Raw genomic sequence first — 19,325 nt, 5'->3', positions numbered from 1 at the left:
AGTGCACTGAAGCTAGCTACAACTCCACAACTGTAGGGGGTGCATGCTGAGCCTGGCAAGGTGCACGACACACATTCACACTACCATGTGACCGAGAATGTGGAGGCATATCTTGGCTGTGGTAAGCAGTACAGCGGAGATCTGTGTTATAAGCATCACCCGGGCCTCATACCAGTCCCAAGGAAGCGATGCTTGGGCTGCAGCTTATGAGGTCCCAAAACCGCTGGAAACCATCAGCCATAAACAGTGGTGGAAGCACTTCCGCCTCCTTTGGAGACCAGGTGGATATAGTAGCGTGAGAGGTAGCATCCTTATTTGCCATGGCTTCCTACTCTTCAAATATCTTCTCCTAATGAATGAGCTGGGATGGAAGTGACTGTGGTTCCTCTCTCACACCAATGGTGGCTTGGAGGGGGAAGAGACCCCTTCTTTTAGCAGAGGCATGCTCAGGGCAGACACACTAAACGCTCAGTTTCAGGCCAAGGCTGGTATGATGTAGAAGAGAGGGCAGTTTGCTTGTGAAGCCTTATGTAGTCTCATTTTGAAGCACAAAGTATACACAGACTGAACAGATGCTGCTTACAAAAATTTGCAATTAAAAGGGTGTGGAGCACATGCATATCTGAAGTGGAGCGCTCACAGGACTAAGGTGGGCAAAATCAGCACTGGGGGGCCATATTTGGCCCACACAGCTGATTAGCACAGCGTGCATACTTACAGTCAGCAACATGTTTTCAGCTGCCTTCCCCCACCTTGCTAGTCTATCTGTTAGTCTATAAGGTGCCACAAGACTTGTTGTTCCCCTGCCTTGTTCGCCTGCAGCTGAGTTGCCCCTTGGGTTTTCCTGCTACCTGTGTAGAGGGGAAGTGGATGGAGGATAGAAGGTAATGCTGAAGTCAGTGTGCTCCCCTGCCCCAGGTACCCCATCTCTGTAGACTAGGGATCGGGGAGAGGGAGAACCACAGAAAAGCTGCTTCAGTCCGAAGCATGGATTGTAAGTGACTCACTCGGGAGTGCAGAACAAGGGAGGTGGGAGACAAAAGAACAGGACAGATTTTCCTTAAAGAGCCAGAGGGTGGCTTCTCTCAGAAACTTACCAGCAGCAGCCAGTGCATGCATGCACGCTGTCACACATATCCAGTCTGTTCCACACAGGCATAGTCACTGACACATATATACAGCAGCAAGCAATCTGTATCACAGAGTCCCTCACAAAGCATTTCTCTTTCACAACCTCACACTCTCATTGTCTCTCTGTAGCCCCAGTCCCACCACCTTCTGCCCAAGCCTCTGCCCATTTCTGAGGGGCCCAGAGTCAGCCCACCACCAGTACCAAAATTTGTGGAAAGGGCCCTCTGTGAAAATTACTGTCCTCCTCTGCATAGGGCACTACGTAAAGAACTAACATTTCCTGATCCTATTTACCAAAATTAACATCTTCAGATTTGCTATCAACTCCGCCCTGATGGTAGCATCAATGTTTCAAAGGGCCGTCCAGTTACTTTCTCCACTTTCTGAAACTAAAAACTGCCCCAATACATTCCAAGAGCTCACTGGAAATTTTGTGTTTAGCACTGTTACTTTTTCCAGTGATGTTTGAGTAGTTAAAATCCTCCATCAATACTAGATTATGTGTTCTGGATATTGCTATTAGAAATATGGATATGTGGACACTTGCTGTAGACAATTCTCCCTTCAATCTAACATCATGGATGAACCTACTTACACATTTAATCTTAAACACATATTCATGTAAGAGAGATGGACAGCATACTAGGTAGGTAGGAAAGTACAGTGACTATGCTTTCACCTTAGGAACTCTAAAATAAAATTAATCTTAAATCTAGCAAAAAATAAAATAGCTCTTGACTTCCTGGCAAATATTTGGCCACATTACAAGAGTTTTATAAGCAGGTGGTATAATTTGTTACTGTTTCTATTCAACCAGAGGTCCAAATGCAGAAAGGGCTAGTAATAGTGAAATGACAAATTACCTTGTATGACAATTTAACATTCCAAATACAAACTTTACTCACTTGTGTTTCACCATGATTGCTAATAAATTACATTTAAACAACAACAATATGTATGTGGGGTGAAGGGAAGAATAGACTGGCTCTTAAGATGTTTTGTCAGAGATGCACAGGAAGGCAACAGTGTTGGTCTAAACCATACAAGCACTGGAATTAAATTGCCTCGGGAGGTTTGTAGAGTCTCCATCACTGGAGATTTTTAAGAGCAGGTTAGACAAACACCTGTCTAGGGATGATCTATCTCAGTGGTTCCCAAACTTTCTGGCATCACGTCCCTCCTTTTGATTTTTGAGAAACCCTCCACGCCCCCCACCTCTTCTTTACCATCATCCAACCCCCCTTTTAACAAAAAATTCAATTTATAATTTGAAATAAACACAAAAACTTGATATAAAAATTTTGTTTGAAGTTAAAAACAAGCACAAACAGTTTTTCTTGGCCCCCTGCAGGCCACCAGAGCTGATCATGACAGACGCCTGCACTGCCAGAGCTGCCTGCCTGAGCCACGTGCTGCCAGGGCCAGCCAGCCACCCGCCCATCAGCTACCCAGGCCAGTTGCCTGAGCCCCACACTGCTGGGACCAGCTGCCTGTCCACCAGCAGTGGGCCAGCTGCCCGAGCCACCCAACCAATCCCCATGCTGCCAGGGCTAGCCGCCCGCCTGCCATCCCAAGCTGCCTGAGCCCAACATTGCTTGGGCCAGCCACCTGCCTGCCTGACAGCCCAACCTGTCCAATCCCTGTGCTGCTGGGTCCAGCCACCCATGTCTGTCTGAGCTGCCCAACCCGTGTGCTGCTGGGGCCAGCTGCCAGCACAAGCTGCTTGAGCCCCGCGATGCTGGGGCCAGCTTCCCAAGCACCGCGAGTCCCACAAGCTGGCTGGCCACCCTAGCCCTGTGAGCTGCCCATCTGAGGCCCTCCCATCCCACAAATCCAGGCACCATCAGCCCCTGCCCCCCCAGCCTCTCATCTAATCTTCTCCTCCTCCTCTCCCACCCAACCCACACACACTCATCTTTGCAGAAGACAGCTAGCTCCACGGGGGTCTTTGCCGGCTGCCTGCTTTTTACAGTGGTTGCACCAGGTCACCCACATAAAATGACAGGAACTGGGAGCCCGAAGCAAAGGCCAGCTCTTTTTTTCAGGTGCGGGGAATGATGAGAGGGCCAGGTCGCCTCGTGCCCCTTCTGGAATTTCTTCACGCCCCCACCCCATGGGGGCATGCCCCGCGTTTCGGAAACCATGATTTAGATGGTGCTTGTACCTGCCATGAGTGCAGGGGACTGGATTTGATGACCTCTTGAGGTCCTTTTCAGTTCTTGTCTTTTACAATTACTCTAGGCAGTGGTATTACAGGTTGAACTTCTCTAATCCGGAACTCTTTTGTGAGACAACATCCATAATTCAGCATGATTTTAGTTAGCTGGATGACAATTTACCCAAAGTCCCATAAAGTTTGTTTACAGCTACCAGTTTTCTCTCAGTATTCCGTGCTGTTATTTAGCTGTAATTTACCCCTAAATGTTTTCTAAGAACCCAGTAAGCAGTGGAAGTGCTGGTAATACTGCTAGACAATAGTGACCTCCTGTGGTCTGGCAAATTCTCTCATCCGGCAATGGCTGGGTCCCAAGGGTGCTATGTTAGAGAGGTTCAACCTGTAGTTTCACTTTTGTAAAGTATTTAAAATATACAAAAATATGCAAACACAATTTATGTTACAGTAATGGACAAATTAGGTTTACTTACTCATTCCTTTACAATCATACCAGACATTATCCTTATCCCTACTCATCTTCAGTTGTGACCTCAGGCTAAGACAGGCTGCAGGTACTGTTTGCAGAAACACTACTGGTAACTTTCGGACACTACACCACTCGCATTTGGTAAGTTCAGAAGTTTTTAAATTAATCTCTCGGGTATCACTTTCTGATTCTAGAGGGGGGAAAAAATCATTAAAGCCTATTAAAGCCTTTGAAACACTTCCTTTTAGTTTTAATGAGAACTGGCAATTCGTTTACTTCAACCAAAGGAATTTTTTAACAAGTTTCAGATTCAAAACCATGTAAGTGGTAATTTCTGTTCTGAATCCAAATGCAGGAAAACCATTAAACTTCGCACAAAGATGCACAGAATTTATTATAATTAATTCCTTATTCAATGGAAAAACATGTTCAGGGTAATTAATCTACATTTGTCTCTGCCTGCAAATTTTAAAATGAACCCAAGAAATGCGTTAAATATGGAATCATACTACCTTTGCTGAGGTGCTCAACAGGTAGTTCACGGCTTATGGGAGTCAGTGAGCAGGCTCCAGGGCATCTGCCAAGCAGAGCCACTGTGAGACTTGCCAAGTTCCTGCTGCCACCACTGAAGTGACCGAAGCCCCCAGTGGGACTCGAGCAGAAGCCTGAGCACCTGAGTTTTGCAGGCCTCCCTCAAGTGTGGGGGCCCTGGCAAATGTCACATGAGTCAATGAAACAAAAACAAGAGGAAGTTTTTCTACTGCATCTAAGCTTCTTGGCAAAAGTGATATCCAGATTCAGTTTCATATAGTTAGGTGGTAATTCCTGAACTACTGAATGCATACAAAGAAACTCTCTTTTATAAATGTTAAAGTCTTAGGTTACTCATCCAGTAAAGCACATGCGTAAATTTAAGCATGAGTAGTGCCACTGATCCATGCTTAAGTTCTTTGTGGAATAAGGGCCTTATTGCATACCTTGAGGAAGAAACATCAGTGGAAATATTGAACCACTATCACCATCTGACGACATTTACATGAAATCCTAACACAAGAATGACTATTTCCTAAAAAGGACACCTCATTTTCCCCCAGAATTTAGTTCTATACAAGTGAAAGAATGCAGAGGAACAGAAAACAGAATTTATGTGTAAAGGGAATATCAGCAGCCTTATGATTCCCCAAATTAAGTCACTGACAATTAAATAAAAAATCTCAGCTGCTCTGGGACATGAAACATGCAAACTGTTCACTATACAAAAGAAAAGGAAAAACAAATTCTAAAAAGGAAGAGGGTGAATTGAGCACAGACAGGGAGGATAACCAGCAACCAAAACAATAATTTACTTTCTTGCTGAGCTTGCCATTTTCCTCTTGTTGAACTGAAATGATGATGAAATATTAGAAGGTATAGATATAAAAGTGTTGCTAGTAATTTCACCTAGCCAGATGTGACTGAGACACTTTCAGAGGAAGATGCATATCAAGTCACTACTGCAACCTGTAAAATCTATGATCACACAGTTGTGACTATCCTGCAACAACCTACTGTTTTTTGCTTTTGTTCCAGAGTAAGCATACATGATATTGAAAATGGTCGATCCATGCTAATGGTGGATAGACTATTTATCTGGTCAAAGCTCTTTAGTATTCCAGGAATTACAAATCAATATCAAGAACAGATGTATACATCCCAGATTGCATCCATTTCTCTCACAGACAGCAACTAATAACAATTTAACACACTGTTAAAAATATTTATTTACATAAGACAACTTGAATATATTAAAAATAATCAAAAAAAATCAAGCTTTGAACCATCTCTAAACAAAAATAACCATCTTTATGGAGAATATCTATAAGGGGAAGAACATAAATACTGACCTTCTAGACGTATCTTGATAAAATCAAGGCAAAACTGTGAAAGATACAGCTATATTAATATTATATATTGCTGGAATTCCACAAGCCATGCTTCCACCAAAATAAGTTCCCTCCCTCCAAAAACAAAACAAAAAGCACTCCAGATGTTCAGAAAATATTAGCTAAAACCCCAACTTTTAAAAATCAAGCTTTAAGAAAGCTGACTTCAAGACTGAAAACAGAATTTAAATAAATGAGCCTCTTACATATGCAAAATGTTCCTGTTTCTCAGGATGATTGTTGAACATAATCTAGGATTTCCCTCTGCATTTACAATGTTTAAAATAGCCTAAAAACTCATACATATTACTTTTGCCTTCTAACCCAAGAGATTATTGCTATTTACTAATATTTCATAAGGACAACCCTCATTCTAATTTGAAAAGAGGATGAAAAAGTCAGAGGTGTACTTACAATGACAGGTTCCACAACCATTCTTCGAAGGGTGCCTATTCGTATACTTCGACAGTGCAAAATGACGCTTTCCCAGGAATTCTGGTAATTTATAGGTACAGCATCTGTTACTTCTTGAGAAGTCACCTTACGACGTTTTACTGGTGTGTTAGATACAATATTGCCAAACTGAAAAGTAAATTACATATATCAGATTTTCTCATTACCAACTGCTGTTAAGGCAGATAGATATCCATTAAACTGTAGCAACTTAAGTTTCCACCCATTCTTGAACACATAAATAGGATTACATACAATATTATTGAAGCCAACTACATAAAAGCAGATATTTCCCCCCAAGGACTTCTGGTGATAAGAAAATCAGGAAAACAAAGTTTAAAGTCTTTAGTTAATGCAATCAGATTACAGAGGCAACTATTTGTGCACATTTTGCCACAATTATGAACTGTAATTAGTACTTTGGGGATTGCCAAAAATTATAATTACACAAATACATTGAAATATGGTGCTGCTTGACATGCTCAAGGCTGCTTTTCTACTTCTTTCCCTACCACCTCCTCTGCTTTTTTTTTTTTTTTTTTTTTTTTTTTTTTTTTAAATTAGTACTCTCTTTGGGAGATTGGAATGTGCAGAATTATTCTTCTTGAAGTACAGCACATGAGACCGTTACCAGGATCACAACATTCCAGAAGAGCGATCATGCATAACCATGGAAATCCTGAGGGGATCTCTGTTGGAAGGCTTTTTGATTTTTAGAGCAGATTCTAGAATGACGAAGCTGAGATTTAATAGAAAGCACTTGGAGATTTATTGGGTTCAAACCAAAGTGAAAAATTAGCTCAAGATATGACTCTGCTTTGATTTTCAAGTAGAACAATTCCAGAATATAGTTTTTAGAAGGAAAAATAATCATTAACTGTCAGGTGACAAGGTTTTCTACATTAATGATGCTCACAAATTTTTAATTTGCTCTTTTCTGTTGCAGACTTTTCTATATTCTCTTATGTTTAGTGCTGATACCCTCTTCATGAAAATCTTATTGTAAGACTTGTTTTTAGTTATAGGCACTAACTTTATTTCTGTAAAAACACATTAAGGAGTCTGAAAAATAACTAAGTTACTAAGCATTTTTGCCATAGTTACAGAGAGGTAGCCATGTCAGTGTGTATCTTCACAAAACAAAAAAGCAGTCAGGTAGCACTTTAAAGGCTAACAAAATAATTTACTAGGCGATAAGCTTTCGTGGGGCAGACCCACTTCTTCATCATTCACTTTGGGACCCTTTAACTTAAAAGTGCAATAAAATGTAAATCAAAACTAGGTCTATCATAGAAATAGCTACAACAAACATCTTAATATTAATATTGCCATGAAAACAACATTTTATTTTGCCTGCCAGAAATGAGTTAGTGTTAGTAGGGGAAACCTGTAAAACAATTATTTTAGTCAGAATAGTATAAAACAGAACTCCAATCACTTGGTAAAGAATTTATCTGTTTAGAATAGTAATTTCTTAACATATGAAACATTTATGTGTTAAGTATTATTGCAGTTATTCAGGCAACCAGCGTAAAGGGCTAAAAAATTCAGTGTCAAGAGTATATAGCATGAAAGCTAGGTAGCTTTTTGCAGGATATTTACCAGACCAACTTTTGCTGGTGAAAAATGTCAAGCTTACAAAAGGTTCTGCTCACCTTGTGTCTTAATACCCCAGTACCAACACAGCCATAAGCACTGCAAGACACAGTTAATGGTAGTTTTCTTCCATCAGGGCTAAAACTGTAGGCATGTTCTATGCTGAAATTCCAGCCCACTTCTCATTTTGCTAATGATTTTATGTCTTTATTTCACTCAATATAGAATATTCAGTAAAACTCAGATGTTATTAATTTGTTTTTTTAAAGTCAGTTAGAAGCAATAAGAGGCAATGCAGTGAAAGACAGTGGGGAGGATTTCACAAGGCTCAAACACCACTTAGGTGCCTAGCTTCCACTGAGTTTCAGTGAAGTGTTTTCAATTATTTTCTTATGTAATTTCAGAAGAGTATCTGAAGAACTGAAACGGAAAACTTTGATTTGTGGTCCTAACTTCAGGACCTGCCAAAATTAATCTGAGCATATTACATTGAAATTAATGCCATTTGTTAATTGACTGTTCTAAACAACTACGACATTCAAACACTTCCAGCTTGGATCTGACATCCTGGGCAGCATTAAGTACACTTACATGTCTGCAGAGTAATTAAACACCCACAGCTGACCCGTGTCAGCTGATCTGGACTCCTGAGATTCGGGCTATGGGTGGGAAAAAAAACTGTACTGGAGATTTCGTAAGGGACACCACAAAGGGGAAAGCGTCCTATAGCTTAGCCCCCAAACATCTGCAACATGATTTTATAGCCCTGCAGCCCTAGCTTGAGTTAGCTGCCATGGGCTAACTGCAGGTATGTAACTGCAGTGTAGACATATCGCTGCTGGACCTAATTCACAATAATCCCAACGTGCAAGTGACCCAAAAGAGCTTTAAGCAGCACCATCAATTTAACACCAATTGTCATAGCGAATTTTTTTTTTTTTAAAAAAAGGATCACTGTCAAGGTTGTTAAGTCTTTAAATTAACATACCGTGAAAGCTGTCCCCTTTGACAGCACTAAAGGAGTCTGCTCATGGTGCATTTTTTGTCTTTGTTTATCCAATTCTTGCAGTGATGCTCAACTAAAAAACAAAAATCCCCACCATGAAATCCTTAAAATAAGTGCTATTAGTTGGGACAGTTGTCAAAGTATTTAATTTTAAGGACCATCATCCTTGCCCAGTGTCCCTTAATATTTAGAAAAAAAAAAAAGGTAATACTAGAAAATATCCTTCTATTAATGCATACAAATATTATTTACCACTTCCCAGACAACAATGAAGAACAGACCCCTAATTATACATAAAGCTAATCTGCTCATCATTAAACACAAAGGACAGCATATGTTGAGAACGTATAATGTTTTTAAAAAACAACCCGAGATGTATATTGAATATGTTTCCTTAGGCTTCTACACTTCCATGAAAGAAGACAATACTTGACCAACTGTCCACAGTGAAAGCTTAATCAAATAAAGATGACTTATGGCAACTTCTGGTAAGGCATGTCTTTACATTTCTCATTCTCTAGCAGCAATTTTATGTGCAGATGTTTATTTCATTCATTTTAATTGAGTACCTGATCTTTCATTCTTGCTTTTCTTGGTAATGTGATGGCAACTTCTGTGTCAGCTGCAACACTACTCAGTCTTTGTTCTATTCCAGAAGTATTTTCTTTTAATGCTGCTTCCACCTTTCCAGTGGAAGGTGCTGGGGAAGAACGAGCTGAATCTGCAGGTCGAGGTGATGTGCTTTCCATTCTGTTAGTGCTCGCCCCATCCTCATCTTCCTCATCATCACTGGACAAAATAACTAGGAAGCAAATATTAAATACAAAATGCAGTGCTTGATACATGTAATGCTTTTAAAAGTTACTATTTAGTGATATTTCATTCTGTGGATAGATCACACACAAAACACCAAAAGTAATCTGCATCAATTTCTTCAACATAATATTTTCTTTATTAACATCCACCCTGCCACAATCAGCAAGAATGGAAATACAAACTTTGTGGTCAAGACAAATGAGCCTGTATACTATGGAATTAGCATTAATCAATGTGAGTTAAGCCCAAATTAATTCTCTTTTGCTGGAAAGTTCATCCTTAAAAGGCAATTGAGCCTTGGCAAATATTAAAACACACGCTCTCTCTCTCTCTGAAATGCGGCCAAGCACTGAAAAAAGGACACACTGGGCAGTAATGCAACCAAGGGCTGGACAGTCTCATCCATGGCTCTCCATAGCATGGTGGCATGTAATCATAGGGTATATAAACCATGACGATCTTTCACACGAGACCTGATAAGGAGAAACTTCAACCTAGAATCATAGAATCACAGGGCTGGAAAGGACCTCAGGAGGTCATCTAGTCCAGCCCCTTTTCAAGCAGGATGAAACCCCAGTAAGTTATCCCAGCCAGGACCTTAACAAGTTGGGATTTAAAAACCTCTAGGGATGGAGAATCCACCACCTCTCTAGGCAATGCATTCCAGTGCCTCACTACCCTCCTGCTGAAATAGTTTTTCCTAGTATTCAACCTACTCCTCTCCTCTCCTGTAACTTCAGACCATTACCCCTTGTTCTGTTGTCTGTCACCACTGAGAACAGTTTCTCTCTGTCCTCTTTAGAGCTCCCCTTCAGGAAGTTGAAGGCTGCTATTAAATCACCCATAAGTCTTCTCTTCTGTAAGCCAGATAAGCCCAAATCCCTCAGCCTTTCCTCACAGGTCATTTGCTCCAGCCCCTTAATCATTTTTGTTGTCCTCCACTGACCCTGCTCCAGCATATCCACATCCTTTTATACTGGGTGGCCCAAAACTGGACATGCTATTTCAGATGTGGCTTCACCAGTGTTAAATAGAGGGGAATAACCACTTCTCTACATCTGCTTGCAATGTTCCTCCTAATGCACCCCAATATGCCGTTAGTCTTCTCGGCTACAAGGGTGTACTATTTACTCATATCCAGCCTTTCATCCACCATAATCCCTAGGTCCCTTTCCACTGTACTGCTGCTTAGCCAGTCAGTCCCCAAACTATAACAATACTTGAGATTCTTCCATCCCAAGTGGAGGACTCTACACTTCTCCTTGTTGAACCATATCAGACTTCTTTTGGCCAAATCCTCCAATTTATCCACGTCACTCTGGATCCTATCTCTACCCTCCAACATACCTGCTTCTCCCCCTGGCTTAGTGTCATCTGTGCACTTGCTGAGTCTGCAATCTAGTCCCTCATCCAGGTCACTACTAATGATGTTGAACACCACCAGCCCCAGAACCGATCCTTGGGGCACTCCACTTGAAACCAAACTGCTATCCAGATATTGAGCCACTGACCACTACCCATACGGTCAAACCGTTGAGTCAGCTTTCTATCTATCTTATAGCCCCTGGATCCAATCCATACTTTCTCAACTTATGGGCAAGAATGTTGTGGGAGACTATCAAAAGCTTTGCTGAAGTCAATGTACATCATACCCACTGATTTCACCATGTCCACAGAGCCTGTTACCTCATCAAAGAAGTTAATCAGATTGGTCAGGCACAACTTGCCTTTGGTGAATCGATGCTGACTACTCTTAATCACTTTCCCCTCTTCCAAGTGCTCCAGAATGGATTCTTTGAGGATCCCCCTCAACATTATTTTCCAAGGTATTGAGGGAAGGCTGACCAGTCTACAGTTCCCCAGATTGTCCTTCTTTCCTTTTTTAAACATAGGCACTACATTTACCTTTTTCCAGTCATCTGGGATCTCTCCCGATCTCCAAGAGTCTTCAAGATAATGGTCAAAGGCTCAGCAATGACATTGCCAATTCCCTCAGTACTCCTGGGTGCATTAAATCCAGACCCATGGTTTTGTGTACATCTAGTTTTCCTAGGTAGTTCTTAACTCATTCCATCCCCACCGACTGCTGCCCTCCACCTGCCCATACTGCATGGTCTAGCACTGTAGTGTAGGAGCTGTCCTTGTCCGTGAAGACTGAAGCAAAAAAAAGCACTGACTACTTCAGCTTTTCCTACATCATCTGTCACTAGTTACCTCTTTCTTTCAGTAATGGCCCCACACCTTCCCTGATAACCCTCTTATTGTTAACATGCCTATAGAAACCCTCCTTGCTACTCTTCACATTCCTTGCCAGCTGCAGTTCCAATTGTGCTTTCACTTTCCTGATTACTGCTTGGCATTCTCCAGCCACATATCTATACTCCTCCTTAGTCAACTGTCCATGTTTCCATTTCTTATACGCATCCTTTTTGAATTTAAGCTGAACAAGGATTTCCCTGTTAAGCCAAGCTGGTTGCCTACCATATTTGCATTTCTTACTATGCAGAGGGATGGTTTGCTCCTGTGCTTTCAGTAAGATTTCTTTAAAATACTGCCAGGTGTCTTGAACTCATTTCCCCTTCATCTTCATTTCCCAAGGGATCCTGCCCATCAGGTCTCTCAGGGAGCCAAAGTCTGCTTTTTTGAAATCAAGGGTCTTATATTACTCCTCACCTTTCTTCTTTTGTCAGGATCCTGAAATTTACCAACTCATGGTCACTGCAGCCCATGGTCACTTCATCATTAGAAATGTGTGAGGCTATCTGAGATAGCTGTTGGTACACTGCTGCTGTAGTAGATGAGAAGTCAAAGCCTAACAGGGCAGACTATAGGGTAGAACTGGGACTTTGTCATGAATAAAATGTTGTGCAGAGAGACATGGTACCAGTAGTGACAGTGCTGGTTGTGTATTATAGCCTATCTGGAATACGTCAGCACCATTACACTAGTGGTGCCATCTTTGTTTGAGGTGCCAGCGGTGCCATGGTGGAGGCAGGCAGATTACATACAGTAACACTGGCACTGGACTTGTGGGTGCTGGTGTTGGCTACCATATGGACAGCATGCCAGAGGTCTTGGGAGCATCACAGGTGCTCGATCTTAGTGCTGACAGCAGTGCTGAGAATAATCTAGTAGAGGACCATTTTCTTCTGGTCTGCGCTCTTTGAGATAATTCTGGGTTTTTTTATTTTGGGTTTTGTTTTTTTGTTTTTTTACTGGCTTGTTAGATTTTTGTGGACCTCAGTGATGAAAGCAATGGGGCCTTTGTCAGGAAGGTCCTGCTGATCCCAGGTTAGAGGTTGGTCTCAATCATTTTTCCATTAAACTAAGTTTCAGCCTCAGGTTCCTAGCTTTTAATTTAGAACAGTGGGCACATTGCTGGGTAACATGGGATTCTCCCAGATGCACTAAGTGTTCCCTTCAGAGACTGGCATTACCTCTCCATAGGTCAAACCTCTTTTAAAACCTGGTGAGACAAGCATTTTCATAAACAAAATTAAGCTTACAATGGAAAAAAATATTAGCTTTCCCCAGTAGGGCAAAGCTACACTGAAGACTAAACTAACTAAAAAACCCAAATTGTCTAACTGCCAAAACAAAAGATTGTCATGCAGGACTGCTAAGTTCCATCTGAGGGTGGGGACAGTTAAGAAGGAACTGAGGGGCTCTGGGTTATACACACACACTACTTCAAATGCCAACGGCATGTGAGGCAGGCACCCCACATGCAATGCACAGGACAGGCACGGCTGGAAAATTCTGAGTAAAGGCACAAGGACACACCAATCCCTAGAGTGGATTACCCTCAGGGAAATCACTTGGAAAAAAATATAAGTTTGAATTTTATGTGGAAGCATTCAAATGGTATCAGCTCAAAGGTACGTGGGATATATGGCCTGGTCAGAGCAAACAATCTGAAATACTGTCTGCATTGGTATATTTTAAGTTGGACAAGAAGGTGGTAATGTCAGTATTGGTGAAGACAAAGTAAATATTAAGAGGCTGCTGCAATCCAGACAGGAGGTGAGTGTTTGAATAAAAACTTCAACAATGTAGGCTATACGGCAAAAAGATTTAATTGTAGAAACGTTATGCATAACAAACAGCAAAATGGGGCAAAAGAGTGAGAAGCCAAAAAACAATTTTTCCTTTATCAGGCATGAGTAATGTATCCTCATAGAAATATTGTTGAAAAATGAATTATCAGGAGTGTATCTAACATTTTAAAATACATTAAGAAACAAATATTTTTTTTTTTTTTTTACAAATCTAGATTGTCCTCATTCATCCAGTTTAAACTATACTCAAAAGGAGAGCACAGACGAATGCAAAACTGAAACAAAATCCTGCACAAGATCAGCAAAAGAATCCAAAATAATTTGCAGGAGATGAACGGAACTAAATATTTTGCATTCTCATAGTACATTCTTGGGTATTTGGAAATTCAAATCTAGCTATATAAAACTTACTTACTTGGATCATTTAGTTCTGATGGTCTTGTATTCCTCTGTCTTAAGTTTCCTGAAATTTTAGGAAGTTTTGTCCCAGTTAAGAGACCAACTTTTCCATTCAGTCGCAACATAGAATGTCCTGTAATATCACGACTCAGTGTATCAGCTGGACCCTTCCCAGCTGCAGGGCCATAGAACTTTTGTGCATTCAATCCTGTTGCTGGAGATTTTTGCGCTGTTGAATTCTGGTGTATCGAAGACCGCAATAAAGCTTCCACAGGTTCACTTAATGTCACGGTTTGTTTGGAGCGTCTTTGCAAATCCCTACAGAAATCATTTCCACTACTTCGGTATTTGGTCTGATTTTCAGAATAATCAGTTTGTTCCAAAACCTTAAATTAAAAACAGGCAATAAGTTTAAAAAAAAAAACAAAAAAAAAAAAAAACAAAACACACACACACACGGTTTTGGTATTTACAGTAAAAGGTACAGCAGAGACCCAAATTTTAATCTTGCTTTTGAAATGTACATTTAAAAAGAACAATTGCTCACGCCTATATATGTTATTTAAGCAATATCACATAAAACATAAGTTTAAAGCAATGGTTAAAAGATAGCTTAACATTTTGAATATGCTTTTTAAGCAGGAGTCAAAAATTATGTCTACACTGCAACTAGACATCCACGGCACTCCTGTGCCAGCCAACTTAGGCTTGTAGCACTCAGGCAGCAGGCCATTTTCACTGCAGTGCAGGCTTCCAAGATTCAGGTGGAGCCTGAACTCCGCATAATGAAACAGCCCCACAGCCTGAGGCCCAGGAGCCCAAGTCAGCTGGCACAGATCAGCTGCAGAATTTTCATTGCAATATAGACACTTAATGTGAATGAATTCCAATCTCAAAATTTTTTAAATGTTAACTTTGGAACATTAGGGGCATCCACTTTATTCTTTTACTTTCTCTCCACGGGCAGAATTACTGCATAAAAAAAACCTTCCAGCATCTGGCAGCTAGGGAGACAAAAGGAGCTATGAACAGCCTCGTCAATTCAAAGACAGAGACTGTAAGGATAAAAAAGAAGTATCCTCTTCCTTCATCCTGGAAGCCTGGAAGAAACAGAATGGTCAGATACTCCTTCCTAAAGACAGAAAGCCACTTATTTTCTGTTGAGAATGCCTATCTCAGCTCATCTAACTACGGCCTTTTAATATGAAGGGCACTTGCATTATTACAAGTGGGGAACTTTTGGCTCTTCCAAAAATCCCACTCCGAAAGAAATTTAGCGTCCAACTATGATTTGAAAAACCGTGAGTCACGTGGAGTTCAACAGAACTACTCATGTGAGTGCGTAAGTGTCTGCAGAACTGGGGCCTCCGTGTTCTGTGGCTTCTCTTAGTGGTTTGGGGGCATTCAGTACATACTGTTAAATGTCTGCTTGAATACATGCTACAAAACTATGTTAAATACTTGATTTTCATTCCAAATGTCAATGCTCAAAAAACTGCCACCACAACCATTTACACTTCACCAAAAGTTGCAGTTTCCTGTAAATGGTAATTTATGTATTTTCTGAAGTCACTTTGCTAGGAATCTCCTATTGTTTTAAAAATATAATAAATATATACTATAAAAGTGGACATCTTTATGAGTGAGTGACAATACTAATGTTACTTAGGAATTAACAGGGTCATTTTAACTAAATTATTGGTTTAAAGAAAAAAAATCATCCAGGTAGTAATATACCAATCAAAAATTTATAACCCCTTTAGGAACTTTAATAGTGATCATCCTGCTTGATTTTCAGTGGCGTGCTAATGCAGCATGATGGAAACAAAGAAAATGGCATAAAATGCTGCCTCAACATTTTGAATTCTGTATAGTTGCTCTTTACAAGCATACTGTTACACATCCTATGCAATGGTAGCATCAATCAATAGAACGTACTGATCGCTACTGCTCTCAGGAGTTTCAGTATCTCAATGCTTTGTTCCTGTCCCAAAGAATCCTTCTCCCAATAACTATTTCGAATATGCAATTCTTCCGACTGGCTAATATAAACCCTCTAGTCTAACTGGTGGTTCTATTTAGAAATGGCAGGCTGATAGCAAAAAAGAAAATTCTTCAGATTCTAGGACTTTCAACTTGGTAAGAATAGTACAGAGGAGATGGGGAGGTCAGCACGTCCACAAACTTCTCCCACCACTGGGGATACTGCATGCAGTCACCTACAGGCTACGCTTACACTTACAAAAAACTTTGAAATGGCTATGCTAATGGTCAAATCGAAGAATACTAAAGTGCTGAAATGAATATTCAGCACCTCATTAGCATGCTGCTGGCCACGGCACTTCAAAAGTGCCAGGGTTCACTCGCCTGCAGCTCATCCACACTGGGGTCCGCCAACATCGAAATCCCCTTATTCCAGTCAGCTGATGTTGGTGGGGTCCCTTCAAAAAGGATCCCTGTGTACCCAAGCTGTGGGCGAGTGAGCACTTTCGAAGTGCCGTGGCTGATGGCATGCAAATGAGGTGCTGAATATTCATTTCAGCACTTCATTAGTATTCTTCAATTTGGCCATTAGCATGGCCATTTTGAAGTTTTTTGTAAGTGTATACACGGCCACGCTGAATGGATATAGGCAAGCACTCGATGAAGAAAAGACAGTTATCTGTTTCCATAACTGGTGTTCTTTCAAATGTGCTGCTCATGTCCATTCACCACCCTGACTTCTTTACCCACTCTTGGGCTGCGTCTACACTACAAAATAACTTCAAAGCAGGCTTCCCCCTGCTTAGCAGTAAAATGTCTACACACAATTAGCCCCTACTTCGAAGTAAGGGGCCAGGAAATGATGTAGACATGGAGCTGCATGGCCGACGAGTCCTTCCAGGCTTGTAGCCAGCAAACCCCTTAAAGGGACCTTCCCAACGCCCCCACCCTGCACATGCTCAAGGCTGCCAGACTACAGACAGCAGCAGAATACGTGCTGGGGAGAAGAACTGACAAACATGCCCTCTCCCACCCTCCCGGAGGACGATGTCCACTACACCCTGATCAGCCCCTGCAGGCCACCCTGCCTTTCCAGTGGCATGGCAGAGTTGCACAAATGGGACCCAGCCAGCAAGCTCTGGCCATGGCACTGCTCCCCCTCTCCCAGGCCCCCCCATTCAGTGCTGGTGGACCTTCACCACCAGCCCTAAGTGATGGGACCAGCTGTTGCTGGAGGACTGGGACGACGAACCGTATCTGAAGAACTTTCGGATAAGCCGCCAGACACTTGAGGACTTCTGCCACTGGCTCGCCCCAGCCCTCCAGCACTGGGGGACATGGATGTGGCCAGTGCTCTTGGTGCAGAAGGGGGTGGCCATCACAACAGCCTCCGGTCTGTTGGCCACCAACTCAGCATCAGCAAGGCCACTGTCGGAGCAGTGCTGATAGAGGTAAGTCTGGCTCCCACTACAAACCCACCCTGGGAAGAAGGTTACTGGGCAGGGGGCCCCCGGCAGGGAGAAGGGAGGAGGCAGGAGTGCCTCCCGGTCAGCCATTCATGGACATGTCGCTCACCCCCCCGGCCCCCCACAGGTTGTCCGAGCCATCAACACGGTGCTCCTGTGAAGCATCATGACCCTGGGGGACATGGACCCCGCCCTTGTGGACCTGGGCTTCACCAACTGTTTTGGAGCTCTGGACGGGAAGGGCTCCGGACCACAGCAGGGGTGCCTACATTAACAGGAAGGGGTACCACCTGGTGGTACTACAGGCCATGGTGGACATGAGGGGCTGTTTCCTGGACATGTGTGGGGGGTGGCTGGGCAGAGCCCACAATGCTCAGGTGTTCTGGCATTCCTGGCTGGGATGCCAGATGCAGGAGGGCACGTACGCCCCCTGGGGGAGCCCCCGCTCAGTGACATCATGATGCTCCCCTGCATCGTGCCTGACACCGTGCACCCACTGCACCTATGGCCCTGTACTGGATGCACCACTCTGGCCCAGGACACCTTCAACAGTCTCCTCGACCACGCCAGGGGCACAGTAGAATGGGTGTTTGGGAGGCTAAAAGGGAGGTTTAGCAGCCTCCTCAACAGGCTGGATGTCAGCCTCCCGAACATCCCCCTGGTGATCGCCACCTGCTGTTGTCCCTTGTGGAGGGTCAGTGGGAGCCCTTTATACAGGACTGGGCTGCAGATCCAGGGGCCAGCTATGAACAGCTGCATGCTGCCCTGGGCCGCAAGTCCCAGAGGGATGGGGTCAGGGTCTGGGAAGCCTTGTGCCAGGTCTTTGCCCAGGGCCTGCCCTGGCCCTCCCAGCCACACTCTCCACCACAAGCCACCCCACTCCACCACTGAACACACCCCCTTCTGCTCCCCACCTCACCACTCTACCACCAAGCACCAGGGTTACAAGGTTAGGGTAGGAACAATAAACTTTACTTTCGGGAATAAATGTACTTGAGAAAACAGAACAGAACAATGTGTGAAATTATGTACATTGCATGGGGGAATGGTCCATTTGGGGGAAGTGGGGGACTAGGTCAGGGAACTGAACCAGGAAGGTGGCTTGGAGCCACGTTGCCTGTGTCTGCCCCTACCGTACTGGGTCTGGGACCCCCTGCAGGGCTGCGATGGGGCCGGGACCACAGGGAAGTAGGGCTGGGATGGGGGCGCCATGGACGCAGCCTCTGCAGGGTGCACGGGGAGACCACTGGGGCTGGGCCAGGTGTGTCCACCTTGGCCAGCAACCACCAAGTCAGCTTGACGTGAGTGGCCAATGACTGGTCCGCCACACGCTGGGAGGCTGCTGAAGGGGCAGCTGCCAAGGGGGCTGGGGGGAGGGGACAGGCAAGGCAGGTGGCCAAGCCCTGGGCCGTGGCATCCAGGCTGCCAGCCAGCCACACCCACACGTCCTGCTCTATTGCCAGCCAGTCTAGGAGCACCCTGGTCATCTCCCGCATGACTGCCTGATTGGCAATCGTCTCCTCATTCCTCTGGCATCGTCTCGGGAGGCCCAGCCGTGGCCATGGGAGGATGCAGGCTTGGGCGATGGGGTGGCCTTCTGGCCCCCTGCAGCTGCGATCTGCTCCAATGAGCTGTGGAGGCTGCCTGACAATGGACCTGTGGAGACACAAGGGGACAGGGTGATGGCCTGCGAGTGCTGGGACCCAACCCTGGGAGAGTTGGGGCCCCCACTCTGCTGGCCCCCAACTCATTCTCCTGCCACCTGAAAGCCCATGAGCCCCGTGGGATCCCGGTGCCCAGAGGTTCCGGCCTGGCAAGGGTCAGGCCACGTTCCCTCCCCCTCCTTGCCCCCA

The 19,325-nt window shown here is 43.6% G+C and overlaps 1 protein-coding gene across 5 annotated transcripts in view; it reads right to left on the bottom strand.

The window, feature by feature from the left end:
• SENP6 (SUMO specific peptidase 6) overlaps window positions 1–19,325 on the bottom strand; it is a 157,296-nt gene that overhangs the window by 48,104 nt on the left and 89,867 nt on the right. For all 5 annotated transcript variants that reach the window (XM_074990988.1, XM_074990984.1, XM_074990986.1 and 2 more), the window contains 5 exons: window positions 14,040–14,409; window positions 9,320–9,552; window positions 6,110–6,277; window positions 5,657–5,690; window positions 3,778–3,963 (listed from right to left, as the gene is read on the bottom strand). In XM_074990988.1, the coding sequence (XP_074847089.1) occupies window positions 3,778–3,963; window positions 5,657–5,690; window positions 6,110–6,277; window positions 9,320–9,552; window positions 14,040–14,409 (991 nt within the window). The remainder of the gene's footprint in view (window positions 1–3,777; window positions 3,964–5,656; window positions 5,691–6,109; window positions 6,278–9,319; window positions 9,553–14,039; window positions 14,410–19,325) is intronic.

This window comes from Carettochelys insculpta, chromosome 3, assembly GCF_033958435.1.
Source record: "Carettochelys insculpta isolate YL-2023 chromosome 3, ASM3395843v1, whole genome shotgun sequence".
NCBI lineage: Eukaryota > Metazoa > Chordata > Testudines > Carettochelyidae > Carettochelys > Carettochelys insculpta.
The sequence above is the reverse complement of the archived record's forward strand: the minus strand, read 5'-3'. Positions and strand labels throughout refer to the sequence as shown.